The sequence below is a fragment of the Martes martes genome (assembly GCF_963455335.1).
Source record: "Martes martes genome assembly, chromosome: 18".
NCBI lineage: Eukaryota > Metazoa > Chordata > Mammalia > Carnivora > Mustelidae > Martes > Martes martes.
Genome location: NC_137906.1, coordinates 37,876,112 through 37,899,450, shown reverse-complemented (window position 1 = coordinate 37,899,450; position 23,339 = coordinate 37,876,112). Strand labels below are relative to the sequence as shown.

The window sequence follows — 23,339 nt, the reverse complement described above, 5'->3', positions numbered from 1 at the left end:
ACTGAAATCTGAGACACTGAATGCCTTGCCCAACACACAGCTGGCAACTGGCTGAAGCCATTTAACTACAGAGCAGCAAAGGAGGCTGCCTGGCCCTAAAGTGGGGTGTTTCACCCCTGCTGCTCAGTGTGGCTGGGCACCTGCAGCAGCAGCAGCAGCCAGGAGCTTGGTAGAGATGCAGACTCTCGGGCCCCAGCTCAGACCCACTGAATTAGAATCTGCAGTTTCACAAGATGCCCCGTGAGTCATTTTCACTTTAGTTTGAGAAGCACCAGTCTATACCAAAGGATAAAAATGCTTCTGACCCAGTGGTTCTTCTGGGCACTGGGTACACATTGGAATCACCCAGTCCTTGGTGCCACTCTTCCCCTCTCCTCAGAGGTTCTGATTGAATTAGGATGTATCCCAAGCATCAGGACTTTAACAAAAAACAAAAAAAAAAACTTGAGTAATTCTACTATGCAGCCAAAGCTGCAAACCACTGATAAACCAAATAATCCTGAGCCCTGAGTCCCTGAGCCCAAGTTCAGCTCCTGGACCCTCCCCACTCGTGTGCCGACTGGGGACTCCCAAGTTGGATGAGTCACCAAGGCTTGGCATTCGCCCTTGGAATAGCAATGGTCCATGCTTCTCTGGTGAATCTAGCCCTTTCCTCAGGCCCTGTTGCCCTCTATTATTGATGATGATAATGATGATGATGATGGTAAGGATGGTGATGGTGGTGATGGTGGTGATGGTGATGATGATGGGGGGGATGGTGGGGATGGTGGAGATGGTGGTGGTGATGATGGTGGGGATGATGGTAAGAACTGTGGTGATGGTGATGATGGTGATGGTGAGGGTGATGATGATATAAGGATGGTGGTGGTGATGGTGGGGATGGTGAGATGTGATGGTAAGGATGGTGGTGATGGTGATGATGGTGGTGGTGACAGTGATGGTGGGGATGGTGGTGGTGGTGGTGGTAGTGATGATGGTAAAGGTGGTGGTGACTGTGACGGTGGGGATGATGGTGATGGTGAGGGTGATGATGTTAAGGAGTGGTGGTGGTGATGGTGATGGTAGTGATGATGGTGGGGATGGTGGGGATTGTAGAGATGGTGGTGGTGATGGTGATGATGGTTATGGTAGTGATGATGGTAAGGATGGTGGTGATGGTAGTAATGATGGTGGGGATTGGTGGGGTTGGTGGGGATGGCAGGGATGGCAGAAATGGTGGTGGTGATGATGATGGTGATGGTGATGATGATGGTGGGGATTGTGGGTGGAACATACTCTGGGTCTGACCATCTGTGGTGTTTCTAATATTCTCAGAACACCCTCTGTCCCTAGTAAGGGTGAAAGGGCTACATAATCCCAAGGGAGATGAGGACCCCAGACTTTGGGGGCTTAACATGAACTTCACATTGTTTATTTCCACTCCTGGGCCCCCAACAGGAATCCCTGTGTGTGTGTGTGTGTGTGTGTGTGTGTGTGTGTGTGCGCGCGCTTCTGTGTGTGTGTCTGTGTGTACATCCATATCCTTCCCTGGTTTTTACGATTTAGTGTCAAGCTGTCACTGACCTGCTAAGCAATTTGGAGCAAAAAGTCCAAGGGTGATGCCTTCATGCCCTGTGGCCTTTCTTCCCAGGCTAAAAATAACTGATGGAAAAACCTCTCAATGAAACAAGCTGTGCCACTGGACCCCCAGAGCCCAATTCCCAAGAAGCAGCTGTGCCGTTGGGCCTGATATCTCCTCTGGGAGGCAGTCAGAGGCTTCAAGATCCTCTGATTAAATTCAGTTCAATTCCATGAAATCAAATCCAGTGTCTTCCCTCCCTCCCTGATCTCCCCAGCTTCTAGCTGAAGCCCCCCAGTGGCCCCTGGAGGAGGTGGGGGAAGGCACAGGGCACCCCAGATACCCCAAAAGGGTTCAGACCCTGGTAAGATGAGTCTTGGTCTGCCCCGGGACACACAGTGCTGTACTGTATGTGCTGCTGCCAAGGCAGCTGCCCGGACCTGGGCAGGCCTGGGTGCTTACATCAGAGTACACGAATAGCAAGCCCCCAGCTCAACCCCACAGATCACGGGAAGGCCAGCGTGCCAGGCAGAGCATGGCCTAAACCAGGTCTGCTTTCTCTCCTGATACCGCCTCTGCCGTCTTTGGAGTCAGCCTTTCGGCAGCTTGCCCCACCGGCGGCCCCAACAGGGGCTCCAGGCTCAGTTCCTCTCTCTACCACCAGCCAGCTCCTAACCCATTCCAAAGCACTTCTCACATGGACGCGGAACTGTGGAGTCACCAGGGGCCTGAGTCCAGGTGCAGAGGAGGAAGCTCTGGCCAGGGAGCTTTAGAGACTTTCCCAAGGTCAGGATAGGGTTGCGACAGAGCCCACGTTCATGGCTCTCAGTCCAGAGTTCGTTCTGCTCCCATGTAGCTTGCAAACCATGTCCCATGAAGGCTAGAGCTCCATCGATGGGCCTCGTAGGTGTGGGAAGATGAAGGAGCTGGGGTTCAACCCCCCCTTTATCTCTTGGCAGCTGCTTCCCTTGGGCCTGTCTGTGCCTCCCAGGGACAGGATAAGGGGCCTAAGGAAGGGGGGGGGTGACAGCCACTGCTCCTGCCTATCCTGCCTTGTCCCTAGAAATTCCACTAGCTTCCTATTGATCATTTTCCCCAAAAGTCCAAGGAGCCCCCCGTATAGCATCTGCGGACCAACGTTTGCCAGGCACTAAGCTGGGTGATGTCTCACCCTCACGCAGAACTTCGTGCTTCCAGAAGTGGTTTTACATTCTTCTTCCCTGCCCCCCGGCAGCCCTCTGAGGCATGGGAAGCAAGGACTATTAACCTCGGAGGAAGCACACACAGGAAAGTCATTTGCCCAACAAGCATTCCAGGAATGGGCTCGAGCTCGGGCCAAGACACAAAGCGGAGTTCCCGGGCCATGTGTGGGCAGTACCCGAGACCCGCGGGGCTTTCCAAGCAGGGACGCCCAGTCTCCAAGGCCAGGTCAACGTAAGCTGCATGTTCCAGAAGGTGATGCTAACGAGCACCGATGTTTGAGAACCATGGCTCTGAGCCACCCTGGCTGCCAGGCGTCAGGGAGTCTGTGCTGAAGCTGGAGATCAGGAGAAGGAAGGTCAGAACCTGAGATTTTGTTTGGCTGACCTGTTCTGAGGCCACCTCTAGAGGCTGAATTTATTCAGTGCTTCCACAGAATAGAAGGTAAACTCAATCCCACCTGTCCAAGACTCCTTAGCACACGTGTTTCTAAGGCTCCGCCAAGGTTATCCTCCATGTGTCTTCTCATCCGTTTCAAACTACGGAGTCCAAGTCACACACAGGTAAAATACCTTTGACGGTCACACGTACAGAGTCACGTAGATGACTCATCATAACAAGGCCCCAGAGAGACCATCGCTTTCCAGTTCTAGCCCTGGACACTTGTGTACCCAGGAGTCAGGAACACCAGTCTTGTATCCAGAGGGTCCCACGTCTTTCACCAGGCTGTCCTTCACCCCAACACTCAGACAGCTTGTCTGCCATGCCTCAAGGATAGCTGAAAGCCCTTGAGAAAGACAGTTTACAGAGCCAGAGCAGGAGACTGACCCCTTCTGTGTCCTAGATCTTGTCTCCGAACACTCCTGGACTGGGCCAATGGTCAGCAGTCTCTTTGGGTGTCATATTTTTTTCTTGGCCTTATTAACAGAGTAAATGTTCACCACTCAGGGCCCCTTGTTCTTTTGCTTCTTGGATGAGCCTTCAGACAGCTTTGCAGATGGCCGTGCTGAGGACCCTAGAAGGGAAGTGTCCACATCCTCCCAGAATCCCGGGACCCTCTCTCTTGCCATTTGGTTGGACTTTACCTCTTTCCCCCTGGACAAGGGACCCAGGGTACAGTGGGCGAGGCAGCCATCCTGGGAAGGTTCTTTGGCCCCCTGGCCAACCTCCTAAAGTCAAGGTTAATCCCACCAGGGACAGGACAGCTAGTCCCCAGCTGGACTCCAGCCCCAAAATGATTCACCCAGGGGATAGGACGCAATGACAATGGCACCAATCAGAGAGAACCATGGGATTAGGAGTCAAAAGCGACCCCCTCACAGACCAGACGAAGTGTTTTGATTTCACTGGTGAAGAACCGAAAACTCTGAAGAGTGGCTGCCCCAAGGACACAGGGCTGGTTAAACCCATCAGCCGCAGGCTGGTTCTAGAAGCCAGCTCTCCACCAACCAAGTCTCATCGGCTTTCCTGGCACCAGGCCACCAACCCCCAGAAAGGAGAGCGGGTGAGCCAGCTTCTGAGTCAATCCTCTTCCTCCTCCCTTTAAAAAGGATTAAGACTTCAAGACAATTGCTTTTAACCCATAAAGTTCAGAGAATTGACAGAAGAAGTCCACCTCCCATTCCCATCCCTAATTCCTGGGAATTCTTGCTTTGGGGGCTATGGAGAGAAATCACACACAATCCCACAACCATCACATATACACATTCTAGTTACTGATGCCCAGGGGATTCACGGTTCTGGATGAACACTCCCTTCTGAAAGGCAAATACCCCCGAAAGAAGTAAAACCCAAAGTCCTCACCCCTTGCTGTGACTCAATGATTAAAGGGATATCTTGTGGAAAACCCAGTTTTCCCAGAGATCAGCCCTGCCTGAAGTGAAGAGAAACCCTTTAGGAGTCATTGGACAATACTTCCTCCATTCAGAGGGGGTGAGGTGAACGGGGGAGGGAGGGCAGGAGGGAGAGGGACATGCTAGATCCCGAGACAGGAGGCTGGCACCCTCCACCTCCCACCTCCCCACCCAAAGATATGGAGTCCCCCTGGAGTCTGGAGGATGGCCTCTGGGAGGTCATCAGGCAGGGAGAGACCTACTGAGAGCCAAAGGAGTGTGGCTCCCTAAGGTCCTGGTCAGATGGCTGCCCTGAGTTCTGGTCAAAGTCACCTGGGCTTGGAAATGGGGTGAACAATGACTCACCAGACCCACCGCATCCCCAAGACAGGGAAGCAGGGGGGGGTCTGCTTGAGTCTTGAGCTTGGGAAATGGTTTGACATTTTCCCCAGCCTGGGCTAGGACCACATCTTGGGGGTTCCTTCTGCCACAAGACCCGGACCCAGAATGGTCTCTGGATGGGGTCAGAAGCTCCTCCGTGTCTCACCAACTGGCAATGTGACCTCACTCCCCCTGCACCAACTCCATTCATCCATAAAATGCGGGTAATAATACCTCCTTTGCTATCCCCTTCAAAGTATTTTTTTTAAGATTTTTTTAAAGATTTTATGTATTTATTTGACAGACAGAGATCACAAGTAGGCAGAGAGGCAGGCAGAGAGAAGGAGGGGGAAGCAGGCTCCCCACTGAGCAGAGAGCCCGAAGCGGGGCTCGATCCCAGGACCCCGGGATCATGACCTGAGCCGAAGACAGAGGCTTTAACCCACTGAGCCACCCAGGCACCCCACCCTTCAAAGTATTTTAAACGTCAGTTGATATTTAAAAGCATCCTGCAATGTCAGATACAATAATACTAATTTCCTAGAAGTGCAAAGATGCCAGGCCAAATCCCAAGTTCACCAAGTGGGCCAAAACAGAACAAGCTTTGGACAGGAGCCAAAAAGGTTCACCTTCACTCCACTCATTCCAACCCTCTGTTTTTGGGGGGTCAGTCAGTGGGCCAGAACGGTCTTTCTGCCGAGGGCTCCTTCTCCCCTTCGAACAGCCAGAAGCAGCTCGGCGTGGAGTTGTGGGCATGCTGGGGACAACCTGATTTCTTCCATGAGGTTCCAGGTGGCCTGGGACAGGAATGGGCCTCAGCTGTCAACACTCCTGGGCCCCAGATCCCATCCTGCTGAGCCCCACATTGACTCCTGTGGTAACTGACCCCCACCACTTCTAGTCAGTCCTGACTCACCCAGAAACTGGCTGAGGCAAGGCACATCTCCCTCTCCCAGACTCCTCCCAGACCCCCAGAGTCCTCCCATTCAACACTGAAGGGAGGTAACCCTGCATGGCACCCCTAGCACAAAGGCACCCTCAGGAGGATGCCTAAGAAGACCCACTCGCGGGCCGCGTGTGTCTGAGAAGGGGTGAGAGGCTCTGCCTGAAGGAAGAGCAAATAAGGGCCCATCTCAGCTCTTAGAGGTGGCAACACAGCCAGAGAGGCCACCACAGTGCCCGTGTGTCCTCACTGTCCTTGGAATAAGCGAGCCCAGGGAGCAAAGCAGTAAGCCCTTCAGAAATGACTCGAGTCTTGAGAAAGTCGCTTTGACCGTGTCACAGAGATGGATCGAGACAGACACTTCGCTTGTCCTGCTCGGATGAAATCAGAGCTAATGTTTTTGCAGCTTTGAAGGGCTCCACGCGTGGGTCTGTGTGACCACAGGCAGCCCCTTCGTACCCACTAGCGATGCCCAGCCTCCCCAACACCTGCTCAGAAGGTGTCCTTAGCAGATCACACCTCCAGCCGCCAAGATGACCAGAGAAGCTGTCTGCCCCCAAGTCTGCTCATAGAAGGTTACGGAGGAAGATCGAGCCAAGGGCAGAGGCTAGAGCAGCAATAACATGAATATTCTGCCTGGTTTGTTGCCCTGTGTGCTCCGGCCCAAACACCCTTCAGCAAAACTGCTATCCAGATGCCAAGACACAGATCTTTCCACCTTCTCTCCCAAAAGGCTTCACCAAGCTCACAACAGATGGGCTCCACTCCCAGGTCCTCGAACTCATGGCCCCAAACCGCAACTTGTTTTGGTTATTTTTGTCTTAGAGGTTTGTAGCATTGGAAGGAAACTTAGAAATTAACTAGCCCAGCTCACTCATTTCTAAGCGGAGGTGACTGAGCCTGCTGGAAGCTGCCCACTGGGCTGGGGGCAAGGCTGGATGTAAACACAGAGTCCTGGATCCCTCACCCCCTCCGAGATCCAGCCCTCCTGGGATCACCCATCTGTTCCCCGGGCCTGTTCCTACAGAAGGCATAGCCTCCCAACAAGGGCCAGCTGAGGGCTCTGACGTCCGGCTGGGTCCCGGAGCACAGCTCTCCATGGAGATTTTGGGAAGGACTGGGGTAAGGTTCGAGCTCAAGGAGGCCATGTATACCCAGCCCAGGCCTGCATTCCCCATGACTCTGGGTGCTCTGGTGTCACAGGGAGGAGAATGCAGGGAGGGACTCACTATCCTCGTCACCAGGGGACAAAGGTCAGCTGGTTCCACGAAAGCTACATGAGATCAGCCCTTAGCTGCTGAGTTCAGAATTGGGGAGGCCAAACGACACCAGCCAGAAGAGCCTTCCAGGGGCGCCTGGGTGGCTCAGTGGGTTAAAGCCTCTGCCTTCAGCTCAGGTCATGATCCCAGGGTCCTGGGATCGAGCCCCACATTGGGCTCTCCGCTCAGCGGCGAGCCTGCTTCCCGCCTCTCACTCTGCCTGCCTCTCTGCCTACTTGTGATCTCTCTCTGTCAAATAAATAAATAAAATCTTTAAAAAAAAAAAAAAAAGAAGAAGAAGAAGAAGAGCCTTACAGAGTCTGGGTCACAAGGGAAAAGGAAGACCTCTGCCCGCCCACTGCTCCATGGACCATACAAACTCTCAAAGCCTCTAGGGCATTTCAGAGCTTGGAACACCACAGGCAAGGAATATCCAGGCGACTCTATGATAGAATGTTCTAGAAATCCCATGTCTCCCCAGGAGCAGGCTTCCCAGTTTATATCCTCAAATGGCCTAGCCCAGTGACCCTCAGACACGTGGGCCATGATTTCCCAGTGAGATGTGGCTCTGTCCCTCCCACAGAGTTCCCCCTCTGGACATCCCCACCCCCCGGGGAGAAATTATTTTAGGCAATTAAACTCAAGCGTGACTTCCTTCTTGTTGGCATTAGTGTCACCAAGGGCCTGAGTTCTCGTCTTGTCTCTTCAAACACTGAAACCAAAGGAGGCTCTTGTCACCCAGAACTTTCTTTCCCTTCAGCAGCCTGGTGACCACGCAGGTCAGGGCAAGCGGAATTCTAGTTCCCACGGGGCTCCCCTGGGGAGAGGAAGGTCAAAGCCAAGGGCAGGCCAGAGGGCAGGGCAAGAGCAAGTGAACATTCCACACTCACTGCCCCTGGCAAGTGAACATTCCACACTGAATGACCCTTCCTGATCAACACCAAGGGCCCCACACAGTCTCTGCCAGGCCCCATCTGAGGAGCTCCAGCCAACGGCCTGCCTGCCTGCCAGCCGGGCAGGAACAGGGCCCCAAACTCCTGCATCAAAGCCCGTTCCTGGGGCTACTGCCATGAACCCCAACTTGGACAGCTTAAAGCCATAGAAGTGTTTTGATTCCTGGTCATGGAAGCCTTTCGCTTGAAACTAATTAAATATGGAAGGAAGGAAGGGAGGGAAGGAAGAAAGAAGGAAAGAGAGAAGAGAGGGAGGAAGGAAGGAAGAAATGCCTTGTCCCATAGTTCTGGAGGCCAGAAGTCCAAAATCAGGGTGTCTACAGGGCCACGCTCCCACCAAAAGTGCGAAGGGAAGCTCCTTCCTGCCTCTTCCAGCTTCTGGTGGCTCCCAGCAGTCCCCGGCTCATCCCTGTGGGTCTCCAATCTCTACTCGCACTGCACACAGCGTCTCCCTGCATCACTATTTGCGTCTCTTCTCCTTCACATCTAAGGGCACCAGTCAGATTAACTCACTACATCTGCAAGGAACCTATTTCCAAATAAAGCCACACTTGGATGCACTAGGAGTTGGGACTTCAACCTGCCTTTGTGGAAGACACAAACCAACCCATAAGAGGTCCAGATGGCCACACTGGTCCCCACCTGGAACACCCTCCCGCCTCTCCTCAAGTCCAGCCGCACCCACTCCCTCTTGCCAGCCTACAGCCTGCGGCCTCCATAATGTCCTCTGCTTCTCATCCCTCCAGGCTGCATGGGTCCCCTTGCTGACCTCAACTGACTCAGTGTCCACAACCATCCACACTGAGCCAAGTGACATACCCCCTGCCCCATGTGACCTTCGGGGGGCATGCATGTCTCTGATCTTCCCTCCTCGGTTGTCACTGACTCTGGGGCAAGAGGTAGACCCAAAGCCTTTTCATGTCCCCCCAGGGCCTGAGAAAGCCCTGAGCACTGGACTCACACAACTAGCGCCTCTGTTGCAGAATTCTCCGAGAAACTGCATTCAGCCCCCATGCATTTCCAACAGTCTCCCCAAGTGCCAGCCTCACTGTAGTCTACTCCCCCACTGCTTGGACTGGCTAATTCCAGCTCACCCCTGGAAGGCCACCCTGGGCCCCTCAGTACTGAGTACTGAGGTGCATCCACTCTGTGCTCCCACAGCACTTGTCACCCTATGTCCTTTTAAACTTGTGTCCCCATTTCAATAAGGCCCCTGGGCCCAGGGCCTACAGTGTGTCCCCACTAGGACTGCAGGTGTCCAGCCTGGGGCCTGGCAGATATCCCACACAGCAAACACCTGTTGGATGACCTGAGAGCACCAGACAGTAATGAGCCTCCTCCCCTGGGTCAGCCCTTCTCAAGATGTGGCTCAAGGCCATTTGCAAAAGGATCACAGAGGAGCTTAAAAGTTAAAAGATCCATTCCTGGGCCATTCCTCAAACCTACTCAGTCACACCCCACATGAGGAGGCAGGCAAGGCTGATGCCCATCAGTTCTGGGAACATTACAGGTCAGGAGCCTAGCTGGCCTTGCTAGCCTACCATGAGATATTCCCCAGAGAAAGCACAAAGAAGCAGACGGTGGTGGCAGGGCCTCGCAGAAGCTGCCTGTGGGATGGAGACTGATGCTCAGGCAGAGCTGCCCGGTTCCAGGAGCAGCCCTGGGACCCTGGGACTCTCAGGGAGGAAGAGAAAGACAGGACAGGAGGGGCTCTCCTAATCAGCAGTGGAGACTTGAGCAAGAATTTCAACTGTTCTGTGCCTGTTTCATCATAATAAAGTGGAAAAGAAAAATACCAGGGTTGTGGCGCCTTCATTCCACAGCTATTGATGGAGTGCCTACTATGTGCCAGATAGTGGGAGGCTCAAATGACCTGCGATAGACTTCTGAAAGCCAAATAATACCAGAGATGTATAAGGTATTTCTAGGGGCGCCTGGCTGGCTCAGTGGGTAGAGCATGTGACTCTTGCTGGGCATAGAGATTACTTAGAAACAAAAACTTAAAAAAAAAAGCATAAGATATTCCTAATATTAAGACAAAATCTCCCGGGGCGCCTGGGTGGCTCAGTCAGTTAAGCATCTGCCTTCAGTGCAGGTCATGATCTCAGGGTCCTGGGATTGAGCCCCGCATTGGACTTCCTGCTCAGCAGGGAGGCTGCTTCTCCCTCTTCCTCTGCCCCTCTCCCTGCTTGTACGTGTGTGCTCTCGCAAGTAAGGACATAAAATCTTAAAAAAAAAAAAAGACAAAATCTCCCAAAACCCATCTCCACACAGGAATGTGCACATTGGGAGCACCTGGGTGACTCAGTCAAGCATCTGACTCTCGATTTCAGCTTAGGTCCTGATCTCAGGGTCGTGGGATCAATCCCTGCATCTGGCTCTGTGCTCAGCAAAGAGCTTGAGATTCTCTTTCTCCCTCTCCCTCTGCCCCTCCTCTCTCTGTCTCTTTCAAATAAATAAATAAATCTTTAAAAAAAAAAATTGTGGGGGCGCCTGGGTGGCTCAGTGCGTTAAAGCCTCTGCCTTCAGCTCAGGTCATGATCCCAGGGTCCTGGGAGCCTACTTCCCTCTCTCTCTCTCTGCCTGCCTCTCTGCCTACTTGTGATCTCTCTGTCAAATAAATAAATAAAATCTTTTTAAAAAATTAAGCAATGCACATTTTTAAAAAACTACTGAATTGCACACTTTAAATGGGCATGTTATATCTATTTGAATTTTCTCTCAATAAAGCAATTAGGATAAAAATAAGGATAAAGTGTTTTTGGTTCCTTTCTTTCTCCAAAACTTCAGCTAAACCTGTTGTCTGCCTTCAAAATCTATCATCCATCCAATCATTTCTCCCACCCCCAGCCTGTCATCTCTCACCTGGGTTGTGAAACAGCCCCTCCCTGAGCTCCATGCCCTCCCCGCTCTGCACAGGCTCCGCTCCCACTCCCTGGCTCCCTCCACACAGGCTTGCTCTTCCTGGAGCAAGCACACCAGACCCCCTGCCCCTCTGCCCTCGCTCACTGTGCCTTCTGCTGGGGAGGCTCTCCCCACACAGCTGCCTGGCACCCCACTCTCCTCCCCTGAGACTTGGCTCCTTGTCACCTTCCTGGCAAGGCCCTCTCCTGTCACCCTGGTGACACTGTCTCCCGACTAGCCTTCCCCCTCCCCAACCTAGTCTTTTTCTCCACTGCACCTAAAATCATCCAATAAACTAAATATCTTTCTTATTTGGTTTCCTCGTCAGAGATTTTATATCCCAGCACCTTGGACAGCCATTGGATGGGTGGATGGATGGACAGATGGATGAACGGGTGACCGTGGCAAAATATAAGGCCTTCCCTCCACTCTAGTGGCAGAGAGTTCCAGGAGAGAGGAGATTCGACACTGGGATTCAGAACCAGAGAAGTGCCCTTGGGTCAAGTCATTTAACCTGCCCGGAACTATTTTTCTGTGATCAGAAGGTCATAGAAGCAGTTGCCTTATCGGCTCCGAAGATTGTTGTGATAAGCATGACCTGGATTCCTGAATTAAAGACCCTCCCCTTAAACACAGGGCATCTAATTGCAGGGGAGGGGAGGGGGCATGAAGAGAGAGCTCACCTCGTAGCAGCAGTCTCAGGGACAGGTAGGGATGGGGACCACAGGAGCTCCTTTGAGGAGTGGGACATTTGGGGTTGATCACTGCAGGAGCCAAGGAAAGTGGTCAGGAGGATGGGAAAAGCCAGACAGAGGAGAGTGAGGAATGCCAGGCTAGGAGTCCAGACGACATTCACCAGGAAGCTTTTCTAGAAAGGCCGGCAGACCCTGGAGACCTGTCCCCATCCCTGCTCTCCTCCAGAACCAGGACAAAACACAGAAAGGAAACAGCTACAGTCACCAGCTTCCAGAGCTGCCTCTGGTCTGGGGACCCTGAAGTCGGCTGTGAGGAGACCAGATACCTACCCTTCTAGCCCGCAAGGAGGGGCAGAAAGGCAGACGTGCCAGGAGGCAAGCGTCTCACTGATAGCAGCAGGGGACACACCTGGAAGTTCTCTTTCCAAGGGGCTCCCTCAGAGGCTGGCCAGGCACCGGCCCCAGCTGGGGCAGGAGACTCTGAGGGGCTGGGCAAGGGCACTCACACAGGAGAGCTGGGCCTAACACCGCCAGGCCTGAGTCACTGGCTTCTTGGCCTGCGGCTCTCTCCATCACATAACCAGCTGAGAGGCAGAGCCCCCAGCCCCCAGGACAGGCTGACTCCACGTCACTCCATACTGGAGCACACCCAACAGGGAACTGAAGAACTCCCCCCCCCACCAGCCTCCCCGGTACAAGCCCTCGGCTGGGCGGCCTCCTGGAGTTGCCTGCCCCCAGCCAGCTGTCCATCCACCCATTCAACACACTTGGGCTGGGTGAGTCAGCCGAGCTCCAGATCAGCTGCCGGGGCAATCATGTGGGCCACGGGGCCAAAGAGAGGCCCAAGGAAACAGGTGCTGTTTGTGCCCAGCAGACGACCACCAGCTAGGGGGCAGATGGGCACTACACATTCAGAGCCAGCACCTGCTCTGCTGTCGGGTCCGAGGCTAAGGAGCCAAAGAGGTTGAAGGGTACCCCCTCCCCCCAATGCACATCTGGTAGGAACCTTGGAAGGGGACATTATTTGGAAATAGGGTCTGTGCAGATGTAATTTAGATGAGGCCACGCTGCATAAGGGTGGGCCCTAAGTTCAATGACCGGTGTCCTTACAAGAAGAGGAGAGGACACACAGACACAGAGAAGAGGCCATGCGAGGACACAGAGGCAGAGCCTGGAGAGATGCATCTACAAGCCAAGGAACGCCAAGGACTGCCTGATCCACCAGAAGCTGGAGAGGCGAGAAGGATCCTCCTCCAGAGCCTCAGAGGGACCAGGGCCCTGCCAACCCCTCGATGCCTAACTTCCGGCCTCCAGAACTATGAGAGGTTAAATTTCTGTTGTTTGAAGCCACCCGGTTTGTGGCCGTTTGTTATAGTGGCCCCGGAAAAATAACACAGGAATAGCCCTGAAGCCTGGCCCTATAAGATCTTCCCAACCCCTCTCCCACTAAGCGGGGCTGCTTCCACCAGCCCTGTGACCCCAGGCCCCGTCCCACCTGCTCCCCTTCTCTGCACACTCAGGCTACTTATTTTTAGCCCCTGATTATATGGTTCCCTACTCCTGTCATGAGCGGGGACTCTCACCCCTCCTGGCTCATAAGCTCTTTGAGGACAGAGAATCCGAAGGATATTAACAGCCCTAAGGAGGGGCAGAGATGTGGAAGGATTCCCTTGATTGTTCATGTTTCATGATATTTGAGGAAACCGGTGGCAGATGTCAAGCCAAAGGAATAGCAGGGACAGCCTATAATTACCGCCACAGCCCTTCAACCTGAAAAAGTATCTGATATCAAAAAACACGTTAAGCATCCGATAGCCATGTTTAAAATTTAGTCACAGAACAACACCACACTGTAAATAGGGCAAGTATTATTATCCCATTTTATGGGCAAAAAAACAGGTGCAAAATGGGAAGGGATTTGGTGGAGGGTTTGTGGCAAAGCCTGAGCTTGCCCAGCGCTCTGGTCCCTGAGGGCTCACCGTGCCCCCACCCCCTCGCCACAGGCTGCCTGCTCTGCAACCTGGCTGGGTAGCCTCGGGTGACAGGGCTCCAGGTGAAGAGGCTGCTGGCCTAACTATCAATTCAGGAAGGAAATGAGGCAGGAAAAGTCAGGAGAAAGGTGGATTTGCCCCTGGGCTTCTATCCCTCTCACGACCTGTACCCAGGCTCATTCCTGAGGCTAGGATGGGCTCCCCAGGCCATGGCAAGGGCTATGACCCTTCCCCAATCTTTCCAGACCCCTTGCTGGTGTCCTAAGTTCCTGGGATAAACCAGAGAAATAAGTGTTCTTCTACCAGCTGACATAAAGGATAGGAGGAAATGCGGGGAAAAAACAAGAGACCCACAAAGTGGCCAGAAGCCCCTCTGGTGGGCCAGGTGCACTCAGAGACATGGTTTCCATGGCAATGGCTTCATCAAGCTTATACCTATTGCCATTTGGGAAAATTCCGTGGGGGACAACAGGGATGGCCAAGGTCCTAACCGAATGGCCACTTGGAAGAGGACCAGGGGCCACAGTTTTGGCAGTGAGCTGGTAGGGGGAGGGAGCGGGGACAGGGCTCCCAAACACCAGGGCTCTCCCCTGGCCTGGTTCTGGGCTGAGTTCCCAATACAACCCACTTCCTGCGGGCCCAGAACTCCAGGACAGACTTTGCACCTGTTTGAGCTCAGAATGCACTCCCTGCTATGGAAGGACCCCAAAATATCTGGGAGGGAGAAGGGGAGGGGCTAGAGTATGCTGAGGGCCCAGGGAGAGCCACCTGGCTCAGCATTCCAGACCCTTCGCCCACCAGGGTGGTCTGATCTCCCCCAACAGGAGCCCCACAGCAGAGCCAGAGCTGGGCTCCTCCTGCCCCTGCCAATGCAATGCTCTGAGAGTCCCCACTCCGGGTTCTGATCGCCTTCCTCCTCTGCCTGTATAAATCGTCTGCTCTTTTATCTGACACTGTTTAGTGCTTTCAACGAACCAAGCAAACCAAGTGCCATGCTAGGCGCTGCTGATGCAGAGGGGAGCAAGTTCAACAAACACACAGCCCCTCGCCTCTCGGCACTGACACTGAGTGTCCCCTTCCTCCCAGTGCAGCTGAAGCCCTGTCCCTCCGTGAGGCAGACCTTCCGGCCCTTCTCTGAATTCCAACCAGAGCCACTGGGGGAGGGGGAGGTTAGTTCAATTTTCTCACCGTGTGTGTCATAGCCCCAAATAGAAGTCAGCTCCTGGGGGCAGACACAAGGCCTGTTCCTGTCTGGGCAGTGCGGCTGGCCAGGGCCTTGGGCTGGAAAGCTCGATTTTCAGAGGAGGGCCCCTATTGGCACCCCTCTCCTGTCTCTCTCCAACGTGTTCCTCCTCTCGGTTGCCACTGTGTCCCCCACATCTCTTTCGTTCTTTTAATGGCACTTAGTTAACATGGTGTTCTGCTAGTTCCCCGTGCACAATCCAGTGACCCTACACTTGCACGCGTCACCCGTGCTCATCACGACAGGTGCGCACCTTCATCCCCGTCACCTGCTTCACCGCCCCCCCCCCACACACATACTGCTTCCCTCCCGTAATCATCGGTTTACTCTGTAACATTAAGAGTCTGCTCTTGCTTTGTCTCTCTCTTACTTTTTCCCTTTGCTCATTTGTTCTGTTTTTAAAATTCCACATATGAGTGAAATCATATGATACTTGTTTTTCTCTGGCTGACTTATTTTGTTAGCATTATACTCCCTAGCTCCACCCACGTCATTGCAAATGGCAAGATTTCATTCTTCTTTATGGCTGAAGAATATTCCTATATATACACACACTATTTTATGAATTCACCTGTCAACGGACACGTGGGCTACTTCCATACCTTGGCTACTGCAGATAATCCTGCTATAAACATCAGGGAGCAAGTATCCCTTTGAATTAGTGCATTTGTATTCTCCCAGTGAATGCCCAGTAGTGTGATTGCTGGATCATAAACTAGTTGCATTCTTATATCACTTGCTGACCACACACTCTGCCCCTCACCTCTAACCGTAAATTCATTCTGTTCCCAACCCAGGGTGTACGCCCCAGGGAGGGCCTCATCTCCCCTTTCTCCAGGACTCTGCACTGGGCCTTCCTTCTCCCCGAGGCTAGCCACACAGCCCACACGCACTCTGTGCCCTGTAGCACTCAGAGTGGACAGAGAACGAGAGGGTCAGTGCTTGTCGAGGTTGCAAAAGACAACAACCCCTGGGGGGAGCCTCCACCAAGCACAGAAGGAGAAAAGCCTTTTCTCATTGCGTAACAGCTTTGCAATGAAGCTGGGGAGCCACCCTCAGCTAGGCCAGTGTTCCACCTGAAATCCTTCTGGGCCCCAGGATTTGGAACGGAAGGAGCAGCAGTGACTATGTTTTCAAGTGGCTCTGATGACACGGTCCCAGGGAAGACAGGCTCCTAGGGAGGCAGCAGGCAGGAGCTGCTTGAAGGCACCATAGTCTCCTGGCCTTCAGAATCGGGCCCCTGGGCACACCCACCCCAGAGCGACGTTGGGCAGCCTCCTCTCTGCATAGATAGGCAGGAGCTTGAGAGCCCTGGAGAGGAGACTGCTGCAGGGTATGGCTGGGAGTATGAATGGTGACCTCCTGACAGCTCCACACTTTCAGAGGCAGGAACCAGTTCTGCTGCCCAAGCCCCCAATCCTGAGACCAGGCCACTCAGGAAAGGCTGCTCAGGAGCTCTGTGAGGGAGGACGAGGAAGTGACAAGCATGGACAGGTCCCTACCTGGGACCTTGACTCGGAACAAAACCACCTTCAGGGCTGGAGAGGGATGCGGCTGAAACTAAAGCAGACAGGACTTCCCTGATCCCAAAACGAGCCCTGCTGATGGGCGTGGCAAAGTCCTCCCAGCCAGGAAAACACCCCAGAGGGAACCTGAGCCTGGGCCTGTCTCTGTTGCACAAGAAGAATGAGAACCCAGGCGTCATCCCGGGAACTCACTGCGAACCTCCAAGCCAGCTCCCATGAAGTCATGGATCCTGACGGAATCCAGACACAGAGCTGCCCTGTTGCAGGCCCGGGGGGACACCTTAGGTGGTGGAGCTCGGGGGCGGACTTTGCCCTGGCTCGAGGGGACAAGCTTACCAGGGGCCAACAACGGCTGGCTCATCGTTGACTCGATCTCTGGGCTCTGCCTGCTTTTTTCTCCAGCATCTGAGACCAGGCTCTGGTCTTGGCCCTACTGTTCCGTTCCAGGAGATGCAGGGCAACCGGTCTCTCCTTCCACCTCACAGTCTGGTTCCTTCCCTCCTACCCCACCCCATGGCCCTCCAGGCCCTCTGCAGCAATCCTAGGGAAGCCTGCGAACCCCACCCCCCAGCTGAGCTCTCTCGCTGGCACCCCAGTTCCTGAGTTTGCCTTGGAAGTGCAATGTCCCTCTGAGGCCCCCATGATGCCATGGTATGTGTCCCCTAAGATCTGCCCACCCACCTCACATCTGACACCCTGGCCACTTCCTCTCCACCTTGTGTCCCTCAGTCCTTCTCTCTCTTCGGACCCTCACCAGCAGCCCATAAACACACTTAGTCTTTCTAGTGTTGAGAAAGCAATTTGCTACCTCTGCAAACCCCCTACCCATGTACTCCTATGTGTCCTCTATCCCTCCTGAGCCCACTGCCCAAATGTGTCACCTCTGTGCCCTCCCTAGGTGCACATAAGGCTCGAGCTCTGCCAGCAACCTTGGAGATATCAAAACCAACACGTCCTCTTCCTTGGTATCTCTGCGGCATTCCATCCCTTCGACCATCCTTCTAGAAGGTGCCCTTCCCTTGGCCTCCAGATCACCGTCTCTTCCCAGGTCACTTCCCCTCTTCCTGAAATCCATTCATCTTCCTCTTCCCACTGTCCCAATCTGGCACTGTCCAGTGACCATCCCTGAATCCCTTCTTCTCTGCCTGCAAGAGCTTCCTTCATGACCTCACAGTCTCATCTTCACCCGACTGGATCCCATCTCTGGACTTCCAGACCTGACCTTCACTCCTCCAATATCCCGTATCTCCATCTAGATGCCCCTTGGCACTCCAAATTTGTAATGACCCAAATGAACTTTTAATATCTGTTCTTTTTGTTCCTGGTCTTTTTTTTTTTTTCTCTCTCTCTCTCTCTCTGGCAAGATCACGCCTCCAGTGACTAACACCAGACCCGTGAAGGCTCCCTCTGGCAGAAGACCAGTAAATTTCCACCCCAGTGATCTGCTGGGTCTGCCCTCCTCTCCACCTCCGCTCCCTCATGGAGCTCACACCCTCTAACCTGCATTTCCGACAGGGTGCTCCAAGCCTCCCTCGTCCTCCCCTCCCCACAAACACCTGCCGGAGGAATGCCTCCCAAGACTTCGGTGGTCGCCCACCGCCCACCGCCCACAGCGCAAAGCCCCCTCAGAGGCTAAGCACACAAGGTTCTTCAGGGCTAGCCCGACCCGGCCTTCCAAGAAGCTTCCCCACGATCCCACTTCACTCCGCGTGCCCTTCTCCCTGTCCAGTTCTCGTCAGAGCCGCAACATTTCCCGACAGCGAGTTCACTCAGCCTGCCCCTTACGTGGAATTCTCTTCCTTCCATTGTTCCACGTCTGAATGCTACTTTCTTCAAGGCCCATCGCAAATACCCCATCACCTGTAAAACATTTCCTGATCTACTCAGTCAAAACTTATCTCCCCAGGCGCTTCCAGCCCACGTCACTCTACCTGTACCTCCGTGCCCACGCTCACAAGTATCCTGCTTGTGTTCGTGCAGGTATGAGGTAGGAGACGTCCTATCTCCCAAACTGGAGGCAAGCATGCCAAGGACACAACGCCCGTCTGGATACCCCCGGTACCACACCTACACAACGGGAGGTATGCCATAAATCTGGGATGATTAATATATGGTGAGATGTGGCAAGGTGTTTGAATGAAAGGCTTTGCACTCAGACAATATTTAAATGCAAGGGTTTGGGCCATAAGTGGGTCTGGATTTGGATTTGGAGCAGGGAAGGTGTCCAGGAGAGAGTTAAGCCCAACATCCTACAGTAGCAGACCCTACCCCAGCCAACCGTCCTGACCACACCTTCATTCTAGGCCGGGAGGCACAGCACGTAGACCCTGCCGTTGGCCCTGGGACCCTGCCAAAGAGGAAGAGCCACCTTTCTCCTGTGTCTCTAGTGACTAGGCTCCTTCCCAGCCCACCACACCTAAAAGAGCACCAAACGGCCTGAGGGATATGGCTGGCCTCATCTGACCTCCTCCTGCGGGAGCAAGGAGACCTGAATCTAGCTCTGGCCTGCCTTGAACTAGCTATTTGACTTTCACTGTCACACCCAGACATGGGACAAAACCAGCATTACCCACTCTAGTTCCACAGGCCACCAAGCAAGGTGGCACATCCATGGGCAAATCCCAGTGAGTGCACTGCAGACTCGATGTGGGAAGTGGCAGACCAGATGCTCCCTATGGGCTCCCCCAGCCACACTGAGCCAGGAGTCAGGGAAACTGCTGGAGACACAGCTTCTGTGGGGGCTGCAAAGGCTTCTGCTCTGTCCCTAAGACCCCTGAGCTCATGACCTGCTCTCGGTAGCCCTCCCCATGGTGGGTCATGCAGCTGAGCTGCCCTGTTGAGGGAACATGAACACAGCACCTTTCTGGAGATAACCAGACTGGGGCGGGTGAGGAGGGGCCACAAAGGGGTTCCGGACACACCCTCATCTCTCATGGAGGGGCAGGTCAGCCCCAGTGTGCACCAGCTTCTCACCACTGGGACGGCAGGGTGGAGGCCCGAGCAGGCTGCAAGTCTGCAGACCAGGGCTGGGCTGGAGAGGGATGAACAGACTTAGAATCTCCATCTGGGGGCGCCTGGGTGGCTCAGTGGGTTAAACCTCTGCCTTCGGCTCAGGTCATGATCCCACAGTCCTGGGATCGAGCCCCGCATCAGGCTCTCTGCTTAGCAGGGAGCCTGCTTCCACTTCTCTCTCTCTCTCTGCCTGCCTCTCTAGCTACTTGTGATCTCTCTCTCTGTCAAATAAATAAATAAAGTCTTTAAAAAAAAAAAAAAAAAAGAATCTCCATCTGCCCCACCCTCTGCACCAAGGAGACAACAGGAACCAAAGACGTCCCAAATGCAGCCTAACAAAAACCAACGGCAGGAACCCAAATGCCTTCTCAGCACCGGCCACTCCTCACCCCACCCCACCCCACTCTCAGAGGAGTCAAAGGATCAACAGCATCCGGAGGAAAGGTCCCCACAGGTGGCCTCTCCAAAGGCAGAGGGAGTTAGGTGGCCATCAGAGAGAGACACTGAGGGGAAGACAGGAACACCGGCGTTGGGGGAGACGGCCCTGGGCTGCACATGCCTGTCTATAATTCACTGCCCAACCTTGTGTGCATCTCTCATTCCTCTGGCTTTCACTCTTACTTTGACAATGAGGGGACAGAGTAAACCAACTCAAGGCTGCTTTCCCCCTGTCCTTGAGCAGGCCTGTCACCAGGCCAAGTCCCCAAGACAAAGACAAGAACCCCAGTGGTCACAAATGTCTGGGGGCCATGGATCAGGAGGGGGTGGAGACCTGGGAGGTGCCTGGTGATCGGGCCCTGACAGCTCCAGCTGTACCTAGCATCAGGAGAGGCCCTTGGTCCCTTGCTTGGGAATAAGAAGAAGCTGCCATGGTCCAGAAGACCACAGAAGCAACATGGGGACAAAGAAGGAAGGGTTGCTTCAGCCCCCAGGAAGCAGGAAAGAGAGAAAGTCTGCCTGCCATGCAGAGAGGGGTAGGGTGGGAAGTTCCGGAGCAAAGCTGCTGCCTTTGGGCAAGGTGGCATTTACTTAGTGGCACAATTCTATGGGGAAATCAACCAGTAGGAAGGACTGTCATTATATGGGCAGGGAGAAGGCACACTTATGGTTGGAACCTTCCAGCGGGTGCAGGAAGGAACGATCCTTCAGGGTAACCTACAGCTGGAGCAGTGATAAAATCAGTCCCCACGGAAGAACCCACAGCACCAGTGATGAGTGGGAGTGAGGCGAGAAGGAACCCTGCACGTGGTGAGCAAGGTCTCCCTGGAAGCCAGGCCAGGGCCACACCGCAGAGTCCAGGAAGCGAAGAGTGTGCACAGACAGGATCTTCGCACAAAGTGCCTGCCTGCCTCCTCTCCCCATGATCCATGACAAGATCCTCCCGTGAGGCCCATGAAACATTTCAGATGTCCAGTTCCCGCGTTGGGAGAAAAGATGAAGGATGTCCCTAAAAGGCTAGAAGTCCCTGAGCCTGCTGTGTGGAAGCAAGGCGAGGTGGCAGTGGCAGCTGGGGCTGGGCGGAGCAGGGCAGGGGCTATGAAGGGGAGCGGGCAGCAGTGGCTTGGGGCTCAGGATCCAATTACACTGCTGTTTCCATACTTAGCCACCTGACAGCCCTTTGGAATCCTCACCACTCCAGCCACAGCAGCCCTGCAAGGCCCAAATTAACTCAAGGGCAGCCAAGGGCAGGGCCCAGCGGCACATGCAAGGCCAGAGCCCCCCACCTTGGTCCCTAACCCCCCAAGGAAACATCGTCTGCTTCTTCCCGCCACCTGCTTGAGCGGCAGGGGCTGGGACCTCAACAAACAGAACCTCAAAGGTTGGAGAGGCTGCGGCTCTGGACCCCACGAGCCCCTGTACGTCTGAGGACTGCCAACTCATAGCAAGACGAAGCAGGAGACCCAGATTCCTGCGGGCACCCCAGATCACCCCTGAAGCATCCCCAAGGGGGACCCAGCCCCAGGAGTCTCAGGAAGAGAGAGGTGGCAAACCCTCTGGTGTCCCCTCCATGCCTATAAATAACACCCATGCTGTAACCCGAGCCTCCCCCTCACACACAAAGTGCTGAGATCCCAAAGGAAAAACCATTCACACAGGCCCCCAGTCTCCTTCCAATAAAGCCCCCAGCCTAGGTCAGGGATACTCTGGAGTATCCTGCTCCTCTCCTGAACTCTGTGCCCAAGCCCCAACTCCATCTCCAATCCCGTACCAAACTGACCACTCCTCTTTCCCACCGGTCCCACAGACAACCCCCAATTCTGTCCACTGCGCCCAGTCCTCAATCAGGCAAAGCCAGCCCCCTGCCTAATCTCCACTAGGTGGGAGGGTCAACACGACACAGACCTCCAGAGCCCCTCCAGCCCCCGGACTGGGCTCTTCTGTTCATCTGGGGGGGTCCTCTAGTCTTAATTTTTGGGGTCTTCTTCCCCACCATCAACTGGCCAGACCTGCCCTCTGGCTCCCAGCCCTTGGCTCAGGCCTCACACCTGCCTGCACCGCTCAGTTCACGGCTCCCACTTCCTCTGGCCTCCCCGCAAGCCCCCGACTGCACTTGGGGTCTCTGTACCCAGTTTCTTCCGGGGACCCAGGGAAAGGGGAATGGAAACGATGGTGAGACCAGCCAGGAGTAAAGGTTTGCCATCAACCCCAGGAATCCCAGAGGCCTCATCGCCCATCTATCACTCAAGCCTCTCTCGTCCCTTCGCCCCCCATGGTAAACATAAAACCTCGGGGCACATGGGGGTCACCGTCTGGCCTGGCTGACAGGGTGAGGGTCATACCTGTTTGTCCTGGGAGCAGGAGCGAGGCCACAAAGCAGCAGAGCAGGACCAGCGTCCTCATGGTGACTGCCAAGAGAGCCCAGCTGCTCCTCGCCTCTATTTATAGGACTGGTGGTGGCGCAGGGTGGAGAAGGGTCACACAGTCACTAGGGCAACTGGGTGGACGTGATGGGGAAGCAGAGCAGACCCTGACAGGCTGCACGGAGGCTCGCTCTGCCACTGCCCGGCCAGCTGCCAGGCCCCGGAAGGCACGGCCTGGGCCGGATTCTCTCCCCCCAGCAGCCTTGGGGTCATGTGACACAGGTCACAGGGGAGGGGTGGTAGAGAAAACGTGGGGCATCCCTTGGGTTAGGTCTGGGGGCTGGGAACCCAAGTCTTTGCAGTATCTATCTGAGCTAACTTATTCTAAAGTCTGGGACAAGTCAGTGACCTTCAATACGCCTTGGTTTTGTGAACGAAGGAGCCTATGTGATAGCCACCGACCGAAGTCTTGGCCCCTCCCCAAAGGTCAGGAAGGTGAAGCCGCAATGGCCCGTTAAAAGAAACCTGCGACATCTGACCTCTGAGGTTGGTGGCTAGATACAGAATGCTGATGGGACCAAAAAAGGGGGATCTAGGAGATGTGTACCCTGCTGTGATATAAGCCAATGGACAGAGATCCATTTCCAGTAACAGGGGGGTTCCAGAACCTTCCATCATGTCTGCAATGTGCTATTTGACGTAATTTTCCCAAGAGCATGTGATGGCCCCTAAGAGCCAGTTCTGTGAAGCTGAGTGACAGCAGACGCTGGTTGGTCGGGCTGGGGGGAGGGCGTCACTGTGAGAGTAGCAGTTGGCCACTGAGGAAAGGAGCTGAAGTCAATTGGCCATTCTTCTGTGGGCTTTACATTGAACACAGCCTTACTGAAGTATAATCCACATGCAGTACAGAACACTATTCACATCTGATACATTTTGACATACGTGTAGAAACATGATTAAAATAACGAACTGATTCCTCACTCCCAAATTTTCCTCGTGTCCCTTCCTAGTCCCCTCCAACCACCCCCTTCCCCACCGACC

The 23,339-nt window shown here is 54.2% G+C and overlaps 1 protein-coding gene across 2 annotated transcripts in view; it reads right to left on the bottom strand.

Annotated features, from left to right (window-relative positions):
• Positions 1–22,350, bottom strand: part of SRL (sarcalumenin) — a 36,821-nt gene extending 14,471 nt beyond the window's left edge. Inside the window, exon 1 of one of the 2 annotated variants that reach the window (XM_080829804.1) lies at positions 22,278–22,350. In XM_080829804.1, the coding sequence (XP_080685930.1) occupies positions 22,278–22,338 (61 nt within the window). In that variant the 5' untranslated portion in view covers positions 22,339–22,350. The remainder of the gene's footprint in view (positions 1–22,277) is intronic. The other variant, XM_080829805.1, reaches the window with a different exon arrangement.
• Between the last annotated feature and the right edge of the window lie 989 nt (positions 22,351–23,339).